The 23,169-nt window shown below is 35.6% G+C and overlaps 3 protein-coding genes across 6 annotated transcripts; 1 reads left to right on the top strand and 2 right to left on the bottom strand.

The window, feature by feature from the left end:
• Positions 1 to 2,729: 2,729 nt before the first annotated feature.
• LOC133782912 (uncharacterized) lies at positions 2,730 to 6,720 on the bottom strand. 2 transcript variants are annotated; one of them, XM_062222360.1, is made up of 9 exons: positions 6,175 to 6,720; positions 5,099 to 5,182; positions 4,879 to 4,913; positions 4,661 to 4,775; positions 3,838 to 3,953; positions 3,577 to 3,688; positions 3,362 to 3,483; positions 3,097 to 3,145; positions 2,730 to 3,010 (listed from the first exon to the last, which is right to left on the bottom strand). In XM_062222360.1, the coding sequence occupies exons 1-9, from the start codon at positions 6,370 to 6,372 to the stop codon at positions 2,933 to 2,935; spliced, it is 909 nt and encodes a 302-aa protein (XP_062078344.1). In that variant the 5' UTR covers positions 6,373 to 6,720; the 3' UTR covers positions 2,730 to 2,932. The 2 variants fall into 2 exon arrangements, with proteins under 2 accessions (XP_062078344.1, XP_062078345.1); XM_062222361.1 differs by having other exon boundaries at positions 3,838 to 3,899; positions 6,175 to 6,716.
• A 1,087-nt stretch (positions 6,721 to 7,807) lies between these two features.
• Positions 7,808 to 11,450, top strand: LOC133782913 (uncharacterized). 3 transcript variants are annotated; one of them, XM_062222363.1, is made up of 8 exons: positions 7,808 to 9,270; positions 9,385 to 9,740; positions 9,830 to 9,914; positions 10,041 to 10,133; positions 10,211 to 10,306; positions 10,378 to 10,518; positions 10,683 to 10,868; positions 10,998 to 11,450. In XM_062222363.1, exons 2-8 carry the CDS (start codon positions 9,682 to 9,684, stop codon positions 11,124 to 11,126), a joined length of 789 nt encoding a protein of 262 aa, XP_062078347.1. In that variant the 5' UTR covers positions 7,808 to 9,270; positions 9,385 to 9,681; the 3' UTR covers positions 11,127 to 11,450. The 3 variants fall into 3 exon arrangements, with proteins under 3 accessions (XP_062078347.1, XP_062078346.1, XP_062078348.1); XM_062222362.1 differs by having other exon boundaries at positions 7,808 to 9,740; XM_062222364.1 differs by lacking the exon at positions 10,211 to 10,306 and having other exon boundaries at positions 8,109 to 9,740.
• Positions 11,451 to 15,884: 4,434 nt separating this feature from the next.
• Positions 15,885 to 16,982, bottom strand: LOC133785824 (protein FAR1-RELATED SEQUENCE 5-like). Its single transcript, XM_062225039.1, has one exon. It carries the CDS (start codon positions 16,980 to 16,982, stop codon positions 15,885 to 15,887), a length of 1,098 nt encoding a protein of 365 aa, XP_062081023.1.
• Between the last annotated feature and the right edge of the window lie 6,187 nt (positions 16,983 to 23,169).

The raw sequence follows: 23,169 nt of genomic DNA on the forward strand, positions 1-23,169 counted from the left end.
TCTGGAGTAGGAGATGGTCGGTGCCATGGACCTAAATGGCATGAAAGTTTTAAGGGGTGTGCAGAAAAGCTAAAGGAAATTGAACGACCAAGGAATAAATGAATTACCTCCTTCTGTGAAGGCCAGGTTGTTGGCGACCAGGTCTGTTGTTAAAAAGTACTCCTGGAAGTACTTTCACACGTTGGACTTGTGGGTGGTCTCACTCAGGAAGGAGCAAGCAGATTCCTGGTGGTAAAAATGGAAGAACCTCGTGTTGTTGTGATTGGGGTCGGACTTGAGATCAAACAGATAGTTGATCTCATGTGGCATCGGGACAGGCTACTTTTTGTGACTGTACAGGATATAGAGAGCAGAAAACACTATATACCCGTTTGGTGTTATTTGAAAGGGAGTGACCTCGAAATAGTTGGCCACCCCCTGAAAAAATGGATGAAGAGGCAAGGTTGCCTCTACCTCAATGTGATATCTCGACTAGGCGCTAAAGGCGCCCCCAGGAAGGTTTGCCCGCTGGTTGATGGAGGGTTTGATTAGGGTTACCCCAGGAAGTCCGTACTTCTTGAGGTAATTTGTTACCATCCTAACAGTAATATTGCTAGGAGGCGCAACATACCATTCAACCTCCGGTCGAAGGATGTCTCGACAACGGGCTTTTGTTTGGATTTCTGGCTGGGATGTGTTTTCGGGTGAAGGGTTGGTCGAAGGATTTTCAGCCCGAGGAACAGGCTGTTTGGCAGGAGGAAAGGTTGTTTTCCTTTTCTTCCGAGCAGTGGATTTTACGCAACCCATGTTAGCTGGAATGGTCAAAGGTTTACTTGAAGAGTTATGAGAAAAAGGAATCTTCGGGATTAGTAACGACGCATGTTCCTAATCCTCGAGCAACTGGACGAGCAAGTCTTCGTCGATCAGCCTCTCACTTCCCCACAGGTCGTGCATGAAAATCTGCGAACAAAGAAGGGGAGATGAGAATCTACGGCCAAAGTACTGAGAAAATGGAAAAAGTTGGAATAACGTTGCTCGTGTATAAAAGCTAACAAAAACACTAAATTCTATGCGAACAGTTTGGAAATAGATTAAAAAGCAGAAGTGAAAAGTTTTTCTGAAAAAACTTTTCAACTCTGAGTTGGGGCGGGAAAAACCCAGTGTTTTCTATATGCTTAAAAATCAAATTTTTACTTCGATTTTACGCCCTAAATTAATAGTCCTAACTCCCGAACCGATTCCTAAGCCTCATGAAGTGTTATTTCTTTATCCTATTATGCTCGGACTTACATACCCATTTACCCCAAAATAGTTTCTTCCAAGAACTCAAGGTCTGAAATAGATATTGTATGGCATCTCAACGACTGAAAAGCTTGAGAAACTTACTTGGATGAAGATTGGAGTAAATCTCTGAGACGCTAAGTCAGGTGGCTGGAAAAAACTTCGTGCAATCGTCAAGATCGTCTGAGTTTCAGAGTTTTTTGCACCTTGTTCTTCAGTGTTCTTTAGGAGAAAGTAAAAAGTAAAAATTGATTTTAGAGGGTTATTTATATTGATAGAGGAGCACTTACCTAAGTAATCATAAGGGGTAACTTTCCAAGACATGGGTAAGTGTGATAGCCATCAGACCACTTTTGGGAAACTACAAAGATATGATTGGTTGCCTTTTTCGAGAAGGCATGGACGACTCTGACAGATTTGACAAGGCATACGAAAGGTCGGTTGTCTAAGTTTACTTTATGCTGGTCGTAATAAAATAAACTTGGGGGTAAATGTTTACCCAAAAACGACTTCTGATGACGTGACAACTTTAAGTGAATGAATTCTGTTCGACCATCGACTAGAGAGTTATTGATTTATCAATCCTCACGCTTAAGTGCGACCAGTCTGGTCGCATACTTTCATTTATTTCATTTTGGATATGCAATCTTGTAATATTTGTATTAATTATATTTTATTTTATTATCTTGATACGCAACTCTTAATTGTAATTAAGGCTTATCGGCCCATGTAACTTTCTTGAGCCTATAAATAAGAATCAAAAGGCTCATGGAAGGGACTTTTGAACTTTTGATCTTGGTATCCTGAGAGAAGAATATAGTGTGATTTTCACCGAAGTTGCAATCTTCTCAAGGCTTGTGAAACTCGTGAACCCTAGTTAATTGATCACAGTGTTGGGATTCAATATCAATAAGAACACTAAGTGGACGTAGGTCATTACCATCCAATTGGGGTCGAACCACTATAAATCGTTTGTGTCTTTTGTTTTCCATTGGATTTTTCTTCTTATTTTCATCTCATTCTCTATCGTTTATCTGACTCCGTGTCGTTGACCAATTTGAGGGTCAACATACATAATTGAGGCATTGGAACTACTTGACATCAATGAGAGACAAGGGACATATACTTAAATTTATGACATGATTTTTTATATATATATATATTGTCTTAACTTAATGGAATGACATTTCATTGTCATTACAGTTCAAAGGACAAAAACTAGAGCTGGATTAACTGTAAACAAGCAACAAAGATTGAATTTTACAAGTTACCACTGTACCATTCTACTATTCTTCTTAGCTAACCTCCCCATTCATGTTCATCGCCTCAGAAACAAGTATGTCACTCTAGCATTTCACACATATATATTAAGTTATTTTTTAATTTCTTACAAAGAAAATTTTGGTTATGTGTTAAAGCATTTTGATACTTCTTTGGAGCCAACATAAAAAAAAGCTGTGCCCAAATAGTTGAGTGGATGAGTATGTGGGAGTCTTAAAGGTTAAGCCTCCTATATATTTCTTATTAATACAAAAAGAAACTGGCTTTTACAACTGCCAAAAAAAGGATTGTGGTGATTTCTCATAAATAAATGGAATTTAGGTTCAAATATTATAATTTACATATATTAATAAAAATTTGAAAAAACTCCCAAGAGTAGGGAGTTAGAGATCTACATGACCTCTTTACCCCTCTGTTGGAGAACACTTCTGTGCACTGCCTCATCAGCTGAGCTAACAAAATAAGTAACCTGACATCAACAAAAAACACAAGTTGGGAATTAGTCATGAGTTCATGGCCTCAACTGATTTCTGAAAACAAACAATGAATACTTACAATCTCAAGGGAGCTGACTCTGTGAAGCAGGAACCCGTCAACTGGTGTCCTAAGAAAACAACCAAAAGGAGAGAAAGTCCAATAAGGAGTTGCCAGCATAGTAGGTCCCATATTATTTTAACCAAGCCAAACTGCTTTCTAGTTTTGTATGTATCCCTAACTACCCCACTTTCGAGGGTGGGTGTCTTATAAGTTTAGGAGATTTCGGTGGCTCTAGCGTTTCTTGGTATAAAAATGTCAACAGAGATGGAAGATGGATTTATACCTTTCAGATTCTGATCTTTCATTTGAAAATGAAAGGAAAGGTTTTTTGACATTTGGGCCCGGATTCTCAATGTAACCAATGCTACCTTGATGTGAGCAATCTTGTCCACTTATATATGCATTCTGGAATAAAAAAAAAATGATGGATTTGGGGTCAAAGTTATTGTTTTCAGTTTCACCCATAAATCTTGAGCATCAAGAATCTCCAAGTCTTACCACTTCAAATGTCATGAGAGTCTGCTGGAGAGTCTCGAAAACTTGGTTTGTCTTAGTTTCCTCATCCCTTTCTTTGCAGACAGCCAATGGGTGGAATCCAACAACAATGCGCCTGATTCCCAGAAGAAAATATAAGCAGCCTTTTAGCCTTTGCAATACTACTTATCACTTGTTAAATAAGAAAATTATTTATTTTGACATAAATGTTTTAAAGAGATAACATGAAAAACTAGGATTGAACTGATAGAGATTGAAATTTACCAGTTGCCACTGGTCTCTTCTAGTGTTCTTGTCAGCCAGTGTAATTGATTGTCCTCAGTCTCCTGGGGGTGTGGGGTGGGTATGGGAAGAGAGAGGTTCAATCGTAAGATGGGTGACTGTTTGTAGAACTTTAAAATTACAAAAAATACTCCACTAACATTGGAAGTAAAGTAATCATCACGTGAACAATGAGTTAGTTAAGATTATGAAAGCTGGCAAACGAGCAGTGAGCATTAACAAGAGGAAACTTAAGACGAGTCTAGTAACAATTGAAATGACTAAGCGATTGAGTGATAATGAAACGATAACGAGTGTCAAGCATCACATACTCCTTTTGAGCAATCTTTAAAGTCAAAGTGAACAAAATTTTGATGCTATCACAGACTCATGCACATTGTAATTGAACATAAAGCTCAGCAAGCTACAGTTTTATTGATTTTGAACGGCAACTTGAATTTAAATTCTATTTACTATTGTGTTTATAAACTTTTATGATTTTCTTAACTAAAATAGCATCTTTCTTATATGCTTCTTTTATTGTCTTTGTTCCTAAAGCAAGCCCTACTAGTTTAAAAGAGCCTTGTTAATCTATTTAACATTACAAAGAAAGAGCCAAAGTGAAAACTCAGCTAATTGCTTAATCATATTTTCCTAATTATCATGAGAAAGAAATATTTCACTTCCATGTTCTATATTGACAATTCAGTTGAGAGGAAAGCAACTATGATTGATTAGAAAGGTCACACATATTGCTAAAGGCTTTATAAATGTCTAGATAATCTGTAGGTTGATAATGAATAAACATCAGCATACTAGTACATACCTGTAATAAACCAGTATTCAGCCCAATAATATTTAAGGTTCTCCCATATGATACACTGACTTGCTTTAAGAAGTAACCCCTTTCTTCATGTGATTTTGAAACTCTAGTGGTGTACCTACATATATTACTTTCATGACTACCCAAACTGTGTGATACAGCTAAATCATTGCAAGTTACACAATCTGTAGAAGCACAATGCCAAGAAAAAAATGGCATACCAGGGAATCTTCGGCAAGGAGACCAACTGAGAAGCCTGTAGAGAAAAGTACATAAATATAATAAATTAACCAGTAAAGAACTAAGATTCTTTGAACAGTGCTACAAGCTTTTCCCTTAATTTTGTCCCATTTGCTAGTTTCATGTTTCAATTAGACAATTACTCTATATGACACATTTACCAAAAGTTGGAATTAAGTTCTGAAATTAAAATGACCTTACATTCTGCAAGAGCGGATCGTTTTCCCCAAGTTCTCCAATATTTACCACAAACCTTGCTTTGTAGGTCTTCACCACCCTCTCCATCTTTATAACAACAAATAAATCCAATCAGTAAATGATACAGAGAAAATTAGATGGAGAAAGAAAGAAGGGATTCAAATAATTTGATAAAATATTGATTTTGATCAAAGAAGAAGAAGAAAAAAGAAAAGGATGTCAAGTTTAAGACTTAGATATTGGAAACTCAAACAAGCTTGTAAAAGTAAAAACTATGAATTCAAACGTAGAATATATACTGAATAACCAAATCTTAATGTCAAAATGCATCCAAATTGTCCATTGTTTTTTCCTGGTCAACACTAAGAAAAACCCAACCCAATACCCTGCCTTCCATTACATTGTTGGATCCAAAACTACTGGGAAGAGGAGTAGCTCAAATGGTCAGCCATGTAGTTTGTTCACACAAGGTCTGCCTAGGTTGGAGTCCCTTTTGACTTTTTGAGTATCTATATGGTAATTGTTATAATTTAGTGGTCCAAATATTATAGGGTTAGGTGGGGATCCTATCTTCAAAACTAATGGTTTGATGAAACAATTCAACTTTGTTTTAGAACAAACCTTTACACCACTGTAATTCAATAAAGAAAACCTAAATAAAGTCCAGAAACCTTTCTAACATTTCACAATTTATGATGCAAAAGCTGTTTTTCTTTTCCCAACAAAAGTGATAGCAAGATTCTTTATGAAATCTAGTCAATAAGAAAAACAACCGGCAACTTCTCTCTTTGATTTGTCATTAGATACAAAACAATAGAACATATAATTTTGAATTGGCATCTCTTAAGAACCTAATTCACGCAAATCAACTACTCAGCTAAGCTTTTTCATTCCAAGATTTGCACAAGCCACACAACATAGTCTAAGCAAACCACAAAGATTACACATTTCAAGTCTCCAAACTGGAAGAAAAACAACCACCCAAACCAAACCCACCAGCATAAAACCAAACCACAACAATAAAATAGAAACCAAGATTATTATACATCTTCTTAAGAATAGAAAAAACAATAACCAACCTGTTCCAGAAGATGGGTCTGTTGGTTTACAGGTCTAAAGCCTCCTCTAACGCTTATAAAATACAAATCAAGAGGTCTACCCTCACTTCTGCCATTGTATACTGAGTTTTGAGGATGACCCAGTTGAAAGGCACAGTAGAGAGCGAAGCAGAGAGCTAGTTGAGCCACCAAAGTACGAACCCAACATGGTATCTCCATCGTTTCTGAGAAAAAAGAGAGATAGGTAACAAATCCGATGTCTACACTAGAAGAGTACTACATTAGTCTCTCTTCAGTTCAGCATTTTGGTATGCTTTTAGGCAGTTTCCATTGCCAAAATCATAGATCTAAATGTAATATATGCATACGCACACAAACACGTAACGTAACCCAAATGGTGTCATCCTCCAACTGGACTTTTAAGTTTTAACTTAAGTGGACGTATTGAAAATAAATTTGGAAGCTTTAATCAAATTACTGTGATTTTATGTCATATTTATTCATATCATGTGTTATGAGATGAGTAGACGAAGACGAGAGTGGTTTTGGATTGGACTGTATTAGTGACACTAATATTCACAGTTTCACAGAAATGGTGGATAACGCAGAAAATGCCCAAGTTAATATTTTATCATCTTCCACGTGTAGCGCATATCCCAAGAGTACGACGCTGTATTTTATTTTAATTATTATTTATTTTTAAACAAATTGTAATTCTAATTACCTTCTTGTTTTTTTTAAAAAAAATTTACCTTCTTGTATTTCTACTTTTCTAAATGACCATTGTAAATTGTAATGAATAAAAGTTACGTTTTCTCTATAAATATATAGGAAATTGCTCATGTGGAGCCGCTAAATCGTCTGCATCCGTGGATACATTTTTTTTGCACCATTAGATTAAACGAAGGGCTGTGATCTTTCCAAATATTTTCTCTATTTCTCTCAGAACTATTCTCTCTCTCTTTCCCTCACAAGTCTGAACCCATTCACACTTAAAGGTCATAACTATTCTCTCTCTCTTTCTCTCAGAGTTCTCTCTTTCTTCTCTTTCAGCTATCTCTGTTTCTCTTCTCTACAAGGTTTCATTTAATCAGTATTGACCTTATTTCTCCCCATCTTCGTCTCTCTCCCATTTCTCTAGTTGTTCCGAAGCTCTCATCGACACATGGGTAAGTTAAAATCTGTTATTATTTTCTTGCCTTTAATTTATCTTTTACTTTCTTCAATGTCTCTGAACCTGCCCATCTCTCTATGCTATCAGATGTTGAATATTAATTTACACCATATATGTGTATAAAGTATTATAGAAATTGCATTGTATGTGAGTTGTAATACACTGGTGAAAATGATGAACTCTTATTATATTAATCTATTGATTTGGGTATATAGTTTAACCCTGTGTGCTTATATAGTTTGGAAGGTGGACATAACTCGTGTGCCCATAAACTGTTTGAGATAATTCATCCGTTTGTATATATGTTGTAAGCCCTGAGTATAGTAGTTAGGAAGTTATACATTAGTTTGTATATATGTTGATATATTCTCTATCTAATGATATGCTCATATAGTTTGAACCCGCATGAGTATAAATTTTTGTATAAATATATATATATATATAATGTAGAGGCAGGCTTAATATATATATATATATATATATATATATGGGATGAATGTAGTTGAACAAAATAGTACATATAAGACCACATTAGCTAAAAAAATTGGAGAAACTTCCTGAATTAACTATTAAGCCTCTTTCTCCATCTCTCTATGATATCAGATGTTGAATATTAATTTGCACCATATATGTATATAAAGTATTATAGAAATTGCAGGTATTTGCAATAGTATTGAATTTTTTAATTTTTTTAATTTTATTGAATTTGAATTTTAAATCAGAACACTATATTTTTCTTTATTTAATATTTATAGTTTCCACTTCATTAATTTTCCTTCCTAATCCAAATTGATTTTCTGCAATGATCCACTCTGATACGGTTTATGTCATCCTTTGTTTCTCTACAAATTAATAAAATATCACATGATTCTTTTAATGTCTTACTAGCTAAAAACACAAGTGACAACCATATACATACATACATATATATAAAACTTCTCAATATGGGTATTAATGAGAAAGATAAGATCGTGTATATACAAACTTTAGAGCTGCACTTGGACCACTTTAGAGGTGTGCTATTCGTTTGGGATTAAATACATGCATATAAAAACCATATGATGATGATGATATATATATATATATCTTTTGTACATAAATAAACTCATACCCCCTTCATGATTAAAAAAATGACTAGGGCAGTTTCTTCTTTCCAAAATGGTGTGAGTTGGCTTACGCTAGCTATATAACTTCACTAGTATTGAAAGTTGCAATAGTATTGAATTTTTTTAATTTTATTGAGGTCAGTTTTTTGGTTAATATTTTTTGTTAATGTTGCAGAAGTCTGATTTCTTCTGTACTATTAGCTAGAGGATAAATATTTGTGTTTATGTCATGTTTCTTTTTTCTTGAAGGAATTAAATTTGTATTAAAATGATTATTGTATGGTTGTTAATATATTTCCCCATTTTATGTTACTATTGATTTGGTGATTTAGGATGGAAGTTTTATTATTGAATTCTATAATGGAATCAATACAGAGGCTGCGTAATGATTATGCTGTGTTGAAAGATGATTTGAGAGTAATTAAAGATGAATTACGTGCAATAACTGAACATGGGAAACATAGACATAGTGAGGCGAATTTTTTTTAGCGTAAAATGGTTGAAAAATTAATTGGGAGGAAGGAAGATGTTGCTTTTGTAAATCCTTTAGGTAAAGACAAAGCAAATGATTTTGATAGACACAAAGATGGTGTCGTTAAATGTAGTGGGGTTGATAGCAAAGTGGAAGATTTAAGTAACGGTGAGTTGAAGAAGTCTGTAGGAGATATTCAGGGGTTAGATGATAGCTCAACTAATATAGAATGCAAAAGGAAGACATGTGTTGGTAATGGAGAGGATAAATGTTTGGGGGGAAACTTCGAGAACTTTGATGATACTGTTTTCAGGATTTCATCCCAATTTGGAGAAACATTATTGCAGCGTGAAATGTCGATGAAAGTAAGTAATGGTATCTTTTCGTAGGTTAAAAGTTGATTATTATTTTTTTTTGGTATTTTTAGCTTTTTTAATTTACTTGTTGAACCTAATTGGTTGTTAATTTTGAGATTGTAGAAGCCTAGAGTTTGTACGATTAACCAAAAATGTTCAAAGTTGTCGAATGTAAAAGTAGGAAGCCAGTCAGTGTCTAGTAGCATTGGTGGGCTTGTTGATCGGAGGAAAAAAAAAACGGTAAATATGTAATTGAGTACGTTTTATATTTATTTGTTATTGTACCTTGTTTTATAATTTACTAGTTTATTTAATCAGGTGAAGACTAAATCACAAACAACTCCACGTGGAGTTTATTTTTCTAATGTTACAATTGGGCAGAGCCAAAGCATAGGGCCCTTTAAAATTCGCACTCCCATAATGGACGATGATATAGGAAAATTAATAGAATACATATTTGATGATAGTTTGAATTCGGAGTAAGTATATTTTTTCCATTAGTTAATAATAAAAAATTTCTATCTGATACCCAATATTATTATAAATTTGTTTTATAATTGTGGCACAGTGAGACACTGGTAGACACGGGGTTTAATCATCTCACGCGTGGTTTGGTTCGAACATTGTGTCCTGGTGTTTTTATTAATGGAGAGGTATGGATTGATAATGTTGGACTGTTTAGTTAGAAGTATTCATTTTATTTATATTTCCCCATCTAAACTAATATTCATGGACGGTAAGGGTAGGTTTCCAATGTTTTTTTCTTGTTTTGACCGCAGGTGTTGAATGTAGTATGTGAGATGAACACACGTAGGGAGCAGCAAGTTTCAACAGAGAGTCGTTCGTCATGGTATTTGAATACTAGAATGACGGTGAGTACTGTTCCCGTAGAAAAATTCAACATAATATAAGAGATATCGAATTAATTCTGAATATTTTTGAGTGACAGTGTATTGGAATTAGTATTCAGAACTTGTTTCCTCAAAGTGGTCGATCTGATTCAGCTCGTAAACTTTTTATTGGAGATTTGAATTTATGTGGGAAGGTATATTTATGTGTGGTATTTTTTTGTATTTTTGGGTTTTTTTATTAGTTGAATATTTTATTATTTTGCAGATTAAGATTCCAGTTCACAACGAGGAGATGCAACACTGGGTTCTCTTTATAGTTCATGTAGGTAATGGGGTTGTCGAAATATGTGATTCGTTCCTGCTAGGGCGAAAAGAATCATTATCACAATCTCTTGTTCCAGTGGTGGTGAGTTTTTAAATTTTTTGGGGATGTTTTAACCTTTTTTATTGTTGGGAGCAAAACTGAGGTGGGTTGTTAATTAACTAGAGAAGGTTTTCTATTTCGAAACTAAAGGTGTAGTATTTGACTATCATTACAGTTGATGTTATCTTGTTTTATCCACACTGTAGTTGCAGCAGCTTGATTTAGTTCTCCGAGATGAGTTATCACGATGGAAGGGACCTGTGAAGTCATTCACATGTTTCAAGGCTTTCACTAATAATGAAGTTGTCCAACAATCAAATGGATATGACTGTGGTATTCATGTGATAAATTGGATGGCACAACGCAACCCTTCTAACTTCAAACCGAAGGGTGTAAGTTTTTATGTTGTACTGTATTAATTTTTAAAGCTATCGAGTTTCTTAGTAGTTGAATAATGTTTATATTAAGTAATGGAAATTTGTTTTTTTTATTTCTTTCACAATTCACAATTTTTGTTAAAGTATAACTCGGATGATGAGAGGGCTCATGTTGCTGTTGGTTTAGTGACATCTCTACACAACAAAGTTAGGGATCAAGTAAGGGCTTCAACGAGGACAAAGACGAATTCTGCTCGATGTGTAGGGAAATAGGTTTGATGATTAGTAATTGTGAGTGAGGTGTGTCATGAAAAATATGTTTAATGGGGTGTGGGTCTATTGTCATGGGTGCTCCGCATATCCTTTTGAGCTAATTTATGTATTGTCATATACGTTTAATTTGATCTTGTTGCCCCTCTCTATATGTGAATGACAGGGTGTTTATTGTGTGGGGTGATGAATTCTGTGTAGATAGGTGTGATGTATTATTAAAATGAACAATGATGAATCAGCCCCTACTTTCATATATTGAAGACAAATAAAATATATTAAAAAAACTACCATGGCATATTAAGCATGTTCTATTATAGAGCTTCATATATTTGTCCCACTTTAATTAAGAATACACATTTATAAACACCACCCTGTCCTATTTCAAGTTTTTATATTGAAGACAAGAATCATGGTATAGCATAGCTGTAACGCCCTGGTTACCCCAGAACAGTTACGGTGAATGGTGGACCAGAAATTTGACCCGCTACCTGAGTCCTTTGGTAAAAAACGTGCTCTAAGTGTAATTAACAGGTTAAGGTGAAAAACTAATAAAAAGGAATGGATATTTTCATTACAAACTGCTCTGTAGAGCTAATCAAAACATTTACAAGTTGTTCTCAGTACAAAATAGTCATTATAGTTTCAAATTTACAATCCTACCGACCTAAGCGGCAAAATAGGGTAAACCCCCTAGTTCCTCTGAGAATGCCTTGGCCGCAGTGGTCAAGCAGCCGCATATGTACACATCACCACCTAAGCTCTCTACTCACAGCTGGGTGAGCTTTTCTTTCCCTTTACCTGCACCACATAGCACCCATGAGCCAAGGCCCAGCAAGAAAAGCATAATAAAGCATGATATAATATCAACAATGACCGTAATAGTCATTCAGGACCAACAGTCCAAACAAATAGGTGACAGTCGCAAAAGTCACTAATATGGGGACAGCCCCCCTCTAGCCATGTGACGTTAGGGTCACTCGGGATTAACTGATAAGTGAGCCTTTCATAAGTTTAACCAGGATAGGTGTATGGTGAATAGTCACCAACATAACCCTCCTCATGACCATAGAGTCATAACTCTGGAACAGCGTTCCCTAGCCATGTGACAAACAGTCACCGGGCCATATGCCCTGGCTCTGAATAACTAGTCTCAGACTAACCAAGCGCTTATAAGTTCATCTACTTTAGGGTCGGTCCAGCATTAATGCCATAGAGCCATTCAATGCTGATATCGATTAGATCTAATCTTCATTTGGCCCTGCGTTCAAGACGCTCATGCCGTTTCTGACTCTTAGGTTAGTGTCCCTGACTAGTCAGTGCCATATACAAGTAATCAACATTCACTAGCATTTAATATGCAATCCTTGTCCACACATATCAATCAACATGGCTCAATAGCCAACACGCATGTCATATATACATAGGGTGCAGTTTTCTTACCTCAGGTTCGAGCAAGAAATATAATAAGGACGACCCCTGAGAATGATCGATCTTTTAGTTCCTTAGCGGTTACCTAGCCACAACCAATTATAACCTCCATTAATGAGAATCCACATAAATAGGGTCTTAACCTAAGCACCACTCTCGGGACCTCGAAACATGCCCACACGGTGAGTAGATTCGATCCCGGGCCTTAAGGATTGAAACCCCAAGTCAAAAACCCTTAAAAACACTCAAAACAGGACTTAGAAGGAATAGGGTAGCGCTACAGCGCTCAACCCCTAGCGCCCCAGCGCTATACTCAGAATCACCAATATGCCAGAAAGCCTCCTGAGGAGCGCTGTAGCGCCCTAGGGTGGGCGCTATAGCGCTACCTCCAGACCAAAACCTCCCTGAACCGACCTCCTTCAACTCCTTCGATTTTAACCTGATTCCCAAGCTTCCAAATCCCATTCTTAATGCTAAATGAACCCAAAAACCATCCTAACACATCCCAAACATCACAAGCATAGGAACCCTAGCCAAAACTCCCAACAAAACCAAGAATTCACCCTAGAAATCTCAGCTGCAAAACCAAACCAAAACAGGGCAAACCAGAGAAATCTATGGTTAGAAACTTACCCAAAGCTCAGCTTATGATGCTCTTCAATGGTGGAACACACTCCCAAACTTCCAAGGCTTGCTTCCCAAGCTAGAATCCTCAAAATTGGTTCAAAAATCTCAAAGAAAGGTAAAGAGAAGAAGGTATGGGAGAACTCTTAAACATGCTCTATTTTTCACTATCTTCTCTCAGCCAACATCAGGTATATCTATCCTAGGGGTGAAATGTCCATTTTACCCCTAGGTCAATTAATAGTTTCTAAAGGCTCCCGAGGGCATATCTGGTACTTTCCTCCTATCTCGTTAATCATAATTAACGCTCTCCAATTCCCGCTATTCTTGATAATCTCAAATATCAGTAATTCACATCCCATTACCCTTTAATACCCGGTAACGCTCTAATCATTAAAATCACCCCGAGATTCAACCCAAGCCCCGACACTTAAACCTGTTGTGACTAAACCGCTAATCAGTACTCTAGGATCGTCTCATGTCGAATAGCTCAAACCAACCCACATTATAATGTGGTCTCAACACATATCATCGACATGCATACAATTACACAATTATACCCTTAACGGGCTAAATTACCATCACACCCTTGTAATTAAAATGTGGACCCACATGCATGCACTAAACATCATATTATAATATATTTCACATATACATGCATAATATCATTTAATGGCATAATTAAGGAAGTACGGCCCTCCCGGCCTACTAATCCCGCCATTAAACCACATCGGAGAATTCGGGGCATTACAATAGCAGTGGCTGTTTGCATAGCAGTGGTGGTTGTTAGTTGTTATGAAAATTATGGTATATGATGTCCCACTTTAATTACTAGTTGTAGTTGCCTTATAACACCTACAACTATATGAAGGTAACGTCTTCAAAATAATGTATGTTTTTTATTATGTTGGTGGAAACTATACTTGTTCTACCTACCATTAAAGGTACCAAATAGGAGCAAACCAATTTTATAGATTGTGCTGAGACATAGCATATGAAAATTATAATTATTGAGCCTTCCCATAACTAACAGATAATATTGTTTTCATTGTACAAGATATATATAACTCATTTTCAGATATAACATGTGTTGTCACCTGACAAACCGATGCAGAAAGTACCATAACGATTTATTCATCTGAAACTTGTATCTTACATCACATAGAACATTCAAACAACCATGTATATATAACAAGTATGGATGGAACCCATTAACAATGACCACAAACAAAGACTCATGCCACTCCACAGGCCAGAGGCACGCCCAATTAATGAATCTGATACAATGATATTCGAGCAAAGCTTTTATACACTAATGACCATTTTTTTGTAAATTTAAATTTATAAATTAATGGCATTACTCCCGATTCAGTAAGTGCAATTACAAGCATTCCCTCGTACATGATAACAATCCAAGACAACATTCAAAAAATGAACTAGCTGGGTCATTAAACTTTGCCATTTTTTCATAACTTAATTGGCAACCAAATGAGATAGAAGAGTACTTAATAAAGCTCCAGACAAAATATCATAAAGAAATCAGAAAGGACTTTGCCACCAATTGTTTCCCTCCTCAACTTGTGTTCCCACTTTATTCACTTTATCATTCTGTAGTTCATTGCCTAAATCGTCAACAACATCATTTTCTTCTTCATTCTCATGTTGTGTGTAGTCCATTGAGCTTTGCCCAGCCCATTCATCATTCAATCCCATTCCATATCATTGGTCATCTTCTTCTGCATCTTCATATTCATCTGACTCTCCAATCGGGTGATCCTTCTTCCATTTTATCGGGCAAGTCAACTTGTTATGTCCACTTTTCTGGCAGATACTACACTTGCGGCGAGTACCTTTTTTCGAGCCAGATACCTTTGTTGTACCCTTAATTTTTGTGAAGTATGGATCCAACACTGGGAATTGAAAATCCCTGTGTAGAGGCAGGTTATGGATAATTTCTTTGTCTCCAATCTCCACAACTGCTTTAAGCTTACTGCATAATCTGTCAATCTCACATTTTGCAATATGGTATGTCGACTGATTCCTCGATCCAAGATAGGCAAGTTCACCCAACTGGCTACTAATTGCACCAAATCTTGCCCTCTCCACCTCTCGTTTGTCTAAGGTAGCGTCCATATTGCCAACTGGAAAATTGTGAGTCTGTTTAGTCTCAACCATCCACCGAGATAGTATTAGTGCTCGAGGCATTGAAGTAATGTGTAGGCATTTTATTGAAGCAAATATATGCCGGCATGGTATCCCACATGACAAAAAATATTGGCATTTACAAACAAAGAGATCACGCTCCGGTGTTACATATACATGCCTCTTCACTTGTTCAGCAACATACTTGTGAAGCTTCAAAATTACTGCATCCTTTTCCTCCAATAGGGTTTTCACCATGTACCGACCTTCTTTCAACATCTGGTGTCGTACCTTGTAAAACATGTTCCGTGTGTAAAGATTTGCTAATTCATCCTCTATCTGTGGCAAATTTGTCATCCCGAGCTGGGGACTAGTGTGAAGTGTAATGTACTCATCCTTTGCTTCACGCTGTCTAATTAAAGATAAGGCCATGTTGACCGCCCTCACGAACTCGTACAACTTCAACTTTTGATTCACTTTTTTCTTCAACACCGCATTAATACCTTCACTTCATTGAGTAGTTGTCATTCCACAGAAGAAATTCCCTCTCAGAAATGTTTCAGCCTACTTCTCCTTGTCTGCATAAAGTTTTGCAGCATATTCAGTGCCTTGTATCCCAAAATCTTTCACTAAGTCGCACCATTTATCTTCAAACTCGTCCTTTGTGTAGTACCAGAATACCAATTTGGTAAACCTACTCGCAAAAGATGGATCTTTCACTTTTAAAACAGCTTTGTTGTGTAAATGCCAATAACACAATCGATGGGGTACATCAGGCATCAACTCCTCTAGCGTGTTAGCAATAGCTTCGTCTCCATCTGTCACTACTGTTTTGGGTAGAACACCTCCCATGCATTCCAGGAAAGCCCTTGTCGCCCACTTGTAGCTGCTGCCAGACTCATTGTCAAGAATGGCAAAGCCCAAAATGCACGTGCTATAGTGGTTATTAATTCCTATCCATATCAGCAGTGGCTTCCCATAACTATTAGTCTTGTACATCGAATCAAAAGCTACTGCATGGCCATATGTTTCATAGTCTGATCTACATCTCCCATCTGCCCAAAATAAATTAAGAAGGCGATTATCCTCATTGTACGAAAACTGTCCAAAAAAACCAGGGTCCTCATCAGCTTTATGCTCCAAATATCCGATTGCCCGCCCTGCATTGGAACCGATAAACTCAACTTTTGAAGCATGGGATATTCGATTGTAAAGATCTTTCGATGTGAATGGAATCTTCTCATAACCACCCATTTGCTTGGCCATGTACGACATGATGTGGAAAGTTCTTATGCCTGACTCCTTCATTATTTGTGCAGTCGTCAAGGTTCCTTCTGAGATTACCCAGTTGGACCGAAGGAATTGTTTATGGTTGTCTGCTACAACGTTGTGAGAATGAATTGGGATGAATTCTTTGTATATCCAATGCCTACTACCCTTCACCAAGTTCACTCGAAAGCAAACCTTGCATCCCACTCGACTAATTGGCTTAGGCTCCCTAGTTCTATCAAGCCTTCCCACATGCATTTCAGACCGCCAGCCCTCGCGGGAGCATACCCACTGACGTTGACGTACATCACCTGTAGTATTTTTTTGCATGATACTTTTACGTAGGCTGAACCCAATGAATCTTGCATATTCATGAATGAATTCTTCAGCCATGTCCAGTGATTGAAAAACATGGCCAACCATGCCATCTCTACTCAACAACAATGGGTTTTCGTGTTTTCGTATAAATCATACTTACAAAATTGGTTGGTATCCTTCATTTCGTCAGTTGCCATTTCTGTCTTTTCCAAAGTTGATGTCCCACCTTCATCAACTGTATTCTCCATGGCATCTCCACCACCTTCATCAACTGTATTCCCCATGTCATCTCCCCCACCTTCTTCTTCCTCATATTCTTCACAAAAGCGTAAGCCAAACCAATCCAAATCATTCTCTTCGATAATGTCTGTTTCAGACCTGTGAAACATAAAATTCTTCAACAGTTAGAAATTAAATTGTATTTTTTAGCCAAATATTCATATGCAAATCTACATTAAAATCAAACTATCCCACTCTTCACATTTCTCTTCATTAACTGTTAATTCCTATGATATTTTCTATTCCCCATAATCATAATTTCAGTCTCATTATGACTCGACAAGTTGAAAACGAATTCATAAAATAACTCACATATTAATTGAGCAAATAATATGTGAGTGATTTAGGGATTTAAAATATTTAATATATAATATGTGTTCTTTAGATTCGGTTATAATATTGTTTCAGTAACAGTGTTTCAATCAAGTGACCCTATTACTATATTACTATAGAAGTGTAAGGTCTCCCATAAAAGAAAATAGAAACACGTTATACACCTTATGTGCTACTTCATTTGTATAGGCCTACCGTCGTACTGGGCCAAATAATGGACTGACACTTAATACTACTCGGCCCAATATTACATTCAATATCGTTTTTCTTCTAATAATGTTCAGGACAGGGTCACGTCTTGATCCGTGACAAACTGAAGGCCTCCATGAGGCTTTCAGACAGGGCCAATCCAAAACTTTACAATTCCTATGAATCTGATGCATTTTTTCACCCACTCAACATTTCACCAGATATAAAATTAGTTACTGTCCAACCCACCCTAAATATAAAGCCATCACGTATTTGACATTACTCATCAAACCCTAACTAACTTTAACAACTAATTCATGTATAATAACATAACATATAGTCTTTTTCATTTACCGGTAGTCCATTGTGCATCCTCAAGTGTGACCTATAATTGAAATGTACTCCTCCTATAGGCGATCTTGCAGTGCATACAAAACAGTCGCCGAATGAGCAACAAAGAAAAATCTCACTCCGCCTCCTCCAATCCAGTTTTAACCAAAGGCGTTTTGTTATGTTATTCAATGGTTAAAAATCAATGGACCATTTTTAATAATATTTAGATTCGACTTTAAATATAATTATCCCATTGAGCCCATCAAAATATTTCATCAATCTTCCTCACCATCAGTTAATTACCAGCAATTAATTACCATGCTTTGTAATGTTGCCTTCCTGACACAATGACAAACGTCACTTAATCCCGTCTCACCTTTCCAAAAATTTGATAGAGATATAGATGATCCTTTTAAAGATATGACAAAACAACATTGGTTTCGGTGCAGTTTATTGACCCACGTTTATTCATCTTGACATGGATGAGTTGTTTCATCATAACACTTTTAAAATGTTATCTAACTCCTACAACAAGTATTGACCTTATTGTCCCATCACTTGGTTGTCAAATGCCATTGATGAAATGCATTTATATATTATTTTAATAGTTTGTCAATCCCACACATCAATAATCCGATTTTAAATGTCCCTTCCTTACAAAAACAAAATTATGTGTTCTATGTGAATGTATACTATGGAAAGAAGATACCACTTGGCCAAACTATACCAATATCAATGTCCTACTATTAAATTCAACGAAGTCACCTCTACTCCATGCCCTTTATTACTAGTTCATACATTTTATAGGGATAAACATGATGTTCTTATTTAATTAACCCGTTCCCAAAAATGTGTCCATATTGTAGGTGTAACATTTCTTATACCCAAATGAAAGAAATAATAATAAATTAAAATAAAGAGTAATTTTGATAAATCATTCATTATATAAAAATATGGTCACTGTTTTATCCCAACCCAACTGAAAGGTAAACATATCTTGAATCATTTAAATATATATTTATTTATGCATGCACATTTCATTTTAATTATAATATTTTTTTATAAAAAAATTATCATGTTAGTAATGATACTTAAATATATTTCATTTAAATTAGTTAATTCATTTTTCATTATATACTTAAAGAATTGGGTCATTAGCTAACGAGGCCACAATTTGTGATTATAAACTTAAAGGATAAAATAATTTTTTTTTATATTATTTGTGTCAAAATTTGTGATGGTATATTTAATGGCTACATTTTATTGTGTAGTGATTTTTTTCCCTCATATAGTCAGTAGGTTTTCAAATTTTGAAGAAATTAAAATTATTGTACATATATTTTTTTATTTATCTTATCCACCTATTTTTATTATATATCTTGGTAAGTGATTCGAATATATATTTTTAGGGAAATTCAAATTCTGTGCGGGCGTTTTTAATTTTTATTTTAATCAAAATCACGAAAGCTTTGTCAGTCAGAAAAAGTAAAGTAAGGGTATTGTCAATCGTAATTAATGCCTTGTTTTTATATAACACTACTGGGATTTGTTATCAAACTAGTGCATCATTAATAATAAACAGTAAGAGAGCAGATAATTTTTTGCTAGCCTGCTTTGCATGCACAGTCAACTTTTGCGGCTCACTAGCTATAATTCAAATCCATCCATACTTGGCTCTCTACATATTTAGCTTTATATTAAAAGTGTGTGTATGTGTTAAAGTTAATAAAGCTAGCTAGCAATTTTTTTTTTACGTAAATTTTTTTAATAATAACATAATGTTTAAATTGCTAAGTGTATATCCATATCCTTCTTTTTTAACATTTTTTATTTAAATTAAAAAAATGACCACAAACACAAAAACAAATTAATGTTATAGAATATAGAAGCGTGGCAAAAATTATAACAATATTAATGGCCTTATATTATCTTATTATATTATAAGGTCAAGTAATCTATTACAGATCCATACATATGTACTTAATTATATATTTACACACACACACAATCAATTTTATCTAATGATGATTGGCATATCGTCTCACAATAATCACAAATCTACTAGCTCTTTTTACAACGACAAATGAGGAATATAATTATGCAGTAGATTTGGTGAACATTGCCTTGACTTTAATTTCCTAATAGATATAAAAATATAGGGGACTTCTGCTATGCGGGCGTATGGAATGCCCGCATAGCTACAACTTTTTTGTTAAATAAAGCTGCCATAATAAGTAGATTTGGTGAGGAATATAATTATGCAGTAGATTTGGTGAACATTGCCTTGACTTTAATTTCCTAATAGATATAAAAATATAGGGGACTTCTTCTATGCGGGCGTACGGAATGCCTGCATAGCTACAACTTTTTTGTTAAATAAAGCTGCCATAATAAGTAGTTGTTGTTGTTTCATCTTAAAAATACATATCTCTATGAAACTGTGCAGTGAGCGAGTAATTAAGGTTCATGGAAGATGATTAAGCCCCTGTGGGCTCCCCTAGAGCTCCCCAGAAGGAAAGCCTTTGTTGGGTTTTGATAATGTGATTGACAATGCAGCGGAAGTATGACATAAGATTTCAATGCGTCTTAGCCTCCTAACCCACCATCTTTCATACTAGGGCTCGCCCAAAAAGAATGAGACAGGTGGATGTCTATGTTATTTGCTAGGATACTCAATAACACTTTTAAATCTCAACATATGAGAGAGTGTTCTTCTCACAATTTAGAGCGAACAAAGTTCTCTATTTTTCTCCGTTAGCAAAATAAAGTGAAATGCATTTGATGTCTTATGTCTTCTCACTTGATGTTATGTTCTATTAATATAACAATAGAAAGATGACCAATCTCTAATCTCATTGGGCCTATGCGTGGGCCACAATCCATTTGGACTGTGGTTGGCATCAACTATAGGGCTATGGGCCATTGTCATATTTTATCTCTATAAAATGCTATTTGTTGAGCTTTCCTTAAATTATTTTATGTGGTATACAATTATACCACAAAATGAAAATTGATTAAATTAATTTTCAATAAAATATTAATTTCACAAAATTATAAATATAATTTTATTTGCTTCATAAATAATATTTTAAATATTATTTCACAAGTAATATTAATTTGTGAGATTAAAAATAATACTTTATTATTTTTAATTATTTCCTTTTAATACCAAAATTCTACATTTGTGTTATCAAGCTAGTACGGGGACATTATGGACCTGTAGTTCTAAGCTCCAATAATTTAATTAATTTCACTAACTCTTAGTTCCATTAATTAATTCATTAAGTGTGATTTATTCCACTAGAAATTCATATTTGAACTCTCAAAACTACAGTCTTATATTATTAGAATGTAACGCCCTAAACTCCAGGGACTGTTACGGTGTGCCTTATAAACAGTGCTAATCGAGTCATGCCCTAATCACATGTTTCTCGTGCATTACATTTAAACATCCAACATGCATCAAGAATAACTATGCATATCACATATACACAGGGTGCAGTTCTCTTACCACACGGTGAGTAGATTCGATCCCGGGCCTTAAGGATTGAAACCCCGAGCCAAAAACCCTTAAAAACACTCAAAACGGGGTTCTGAAGAAATAGGGTAGTGTTGTAGCGCTACCCTCCTAGCGCCCCAGCGCTCTTCACAGAGCCAAACCGCCCCAGCACCCCCTTCAGGTAGCGCTGTAGCGCCCCATACTAGGCGCTGTAGCGCTACCTCCAGCCAGACACTGCCTAGAAAATTCTTCCTTCAATTCCACCATTTCTAATACATACCAAAAGCTTCCAAACATCAAATTAAGTCCCAAATGAACCCAAATACCACCTCCACATGTCCTAGGCACCACAACCCCAAGAACCCTGGCCAAAACTCCAATCAATTCCCAACTTTCCAACTCAAAAACCAGCTGAAACTTAACTAGAAAAACAGAGCAAAAACAAGAGTTCTAACGGCTAAAAACTCACCTCAATCTCAGCAACACACCATCTTCAATGGTGGAGCATAACCCTAGCTTATCACAGCTTGGTTCCTTGGCTTGGTTCCTCAAAAAGAGCTTGAAAATTCAAGGAGAAATGGGGGAGAAAAACCATCGGGAGAGAAAGCAGAAGCAACACTCTGTTTTTAACAAGCTTCTACAACCTTAATGGCTGATATAAATCTTTAAGGGTGAAAAGACCTAAATGCCCTCAAGTCTAAAATAAAACCTTAACAGCCACCAAGGGCAAAATCATCCTTTAGCACATATTTTGTTAATCATAATTAACACCATCCAATTCCCGCTATTCTCAATATTCTCAAATACCAATAATCCATATACCATTACCCTTTAATTCCCGGTAATGTTCTAACCATTAAAATCACCCCGAGACTCACCCCGAGCCCTGAACTTAATCCTGTTATGACCAGACCGAACACTTGCTTTTCATGATCGTCTCATGTCGAAAGGCTCGAACAAATCCACATATAATGTGATATCATTCATAACTCACCCACATGCACGAAAATACACAATTACGCCCTCAACGGGCCAAATTACCAAAATGCCCTTATAATTAAAAATACACCCATATGCATGCGTTTATCATCATATCATAATATAATTCACATAACACATGCATATAATCATTTAATAACATAATAAATCAATTATGGCCCTTCCGGCCTCCTAATCAAGGTCCTAAACCTTATTAGGGATTTTGGGGCATTACATAGAAGCTATAACTATAAAGTCGTCCATTGATTTAGTCATTGCATGAGTTAGTGACCATCTGCTAGTTTCTCATAATTAAAGCTAGGATTAATGTCTGTTAACCTCTCTAATTATGTCTTTATCAATTAGGTTCATTGATTATCTACTGAACATTATTATATAAATTTAATCATAGAATTTACTTTTTGTTCTCTAACAAAAATTGAGCGCTTTATGTTCAAGCCTGACATGGAAAAAATGAAATGGTTGAAAATAACACAAACTTTAAACTATTTGTATTAAAGGTCTTTAAACTATACATGTTTTGGCAAGTTGGTTCCCAAACATTTTTTTCTTTTTTTGGTAAATTGGTTCTCAAACTTTTATTTTCTTCTCATTTGTAACCCAATATTTTTAAATGTTACATTATGTTGT

The sequence above is a fragment of the Humulus lupulus genome, chromosome 6 (assembly GCF_963169125.1).
Source record: "Humulus lupulus chromosome 6, drHumLupu1.1, whole genome shotgun sequence".
Lineage (NCBI taxonomy): Eukaryota > Viridiplantae > Streptophyta > Magnoliopsida > Rosales > Cannabaceae > Humulus > Humulus lupulus.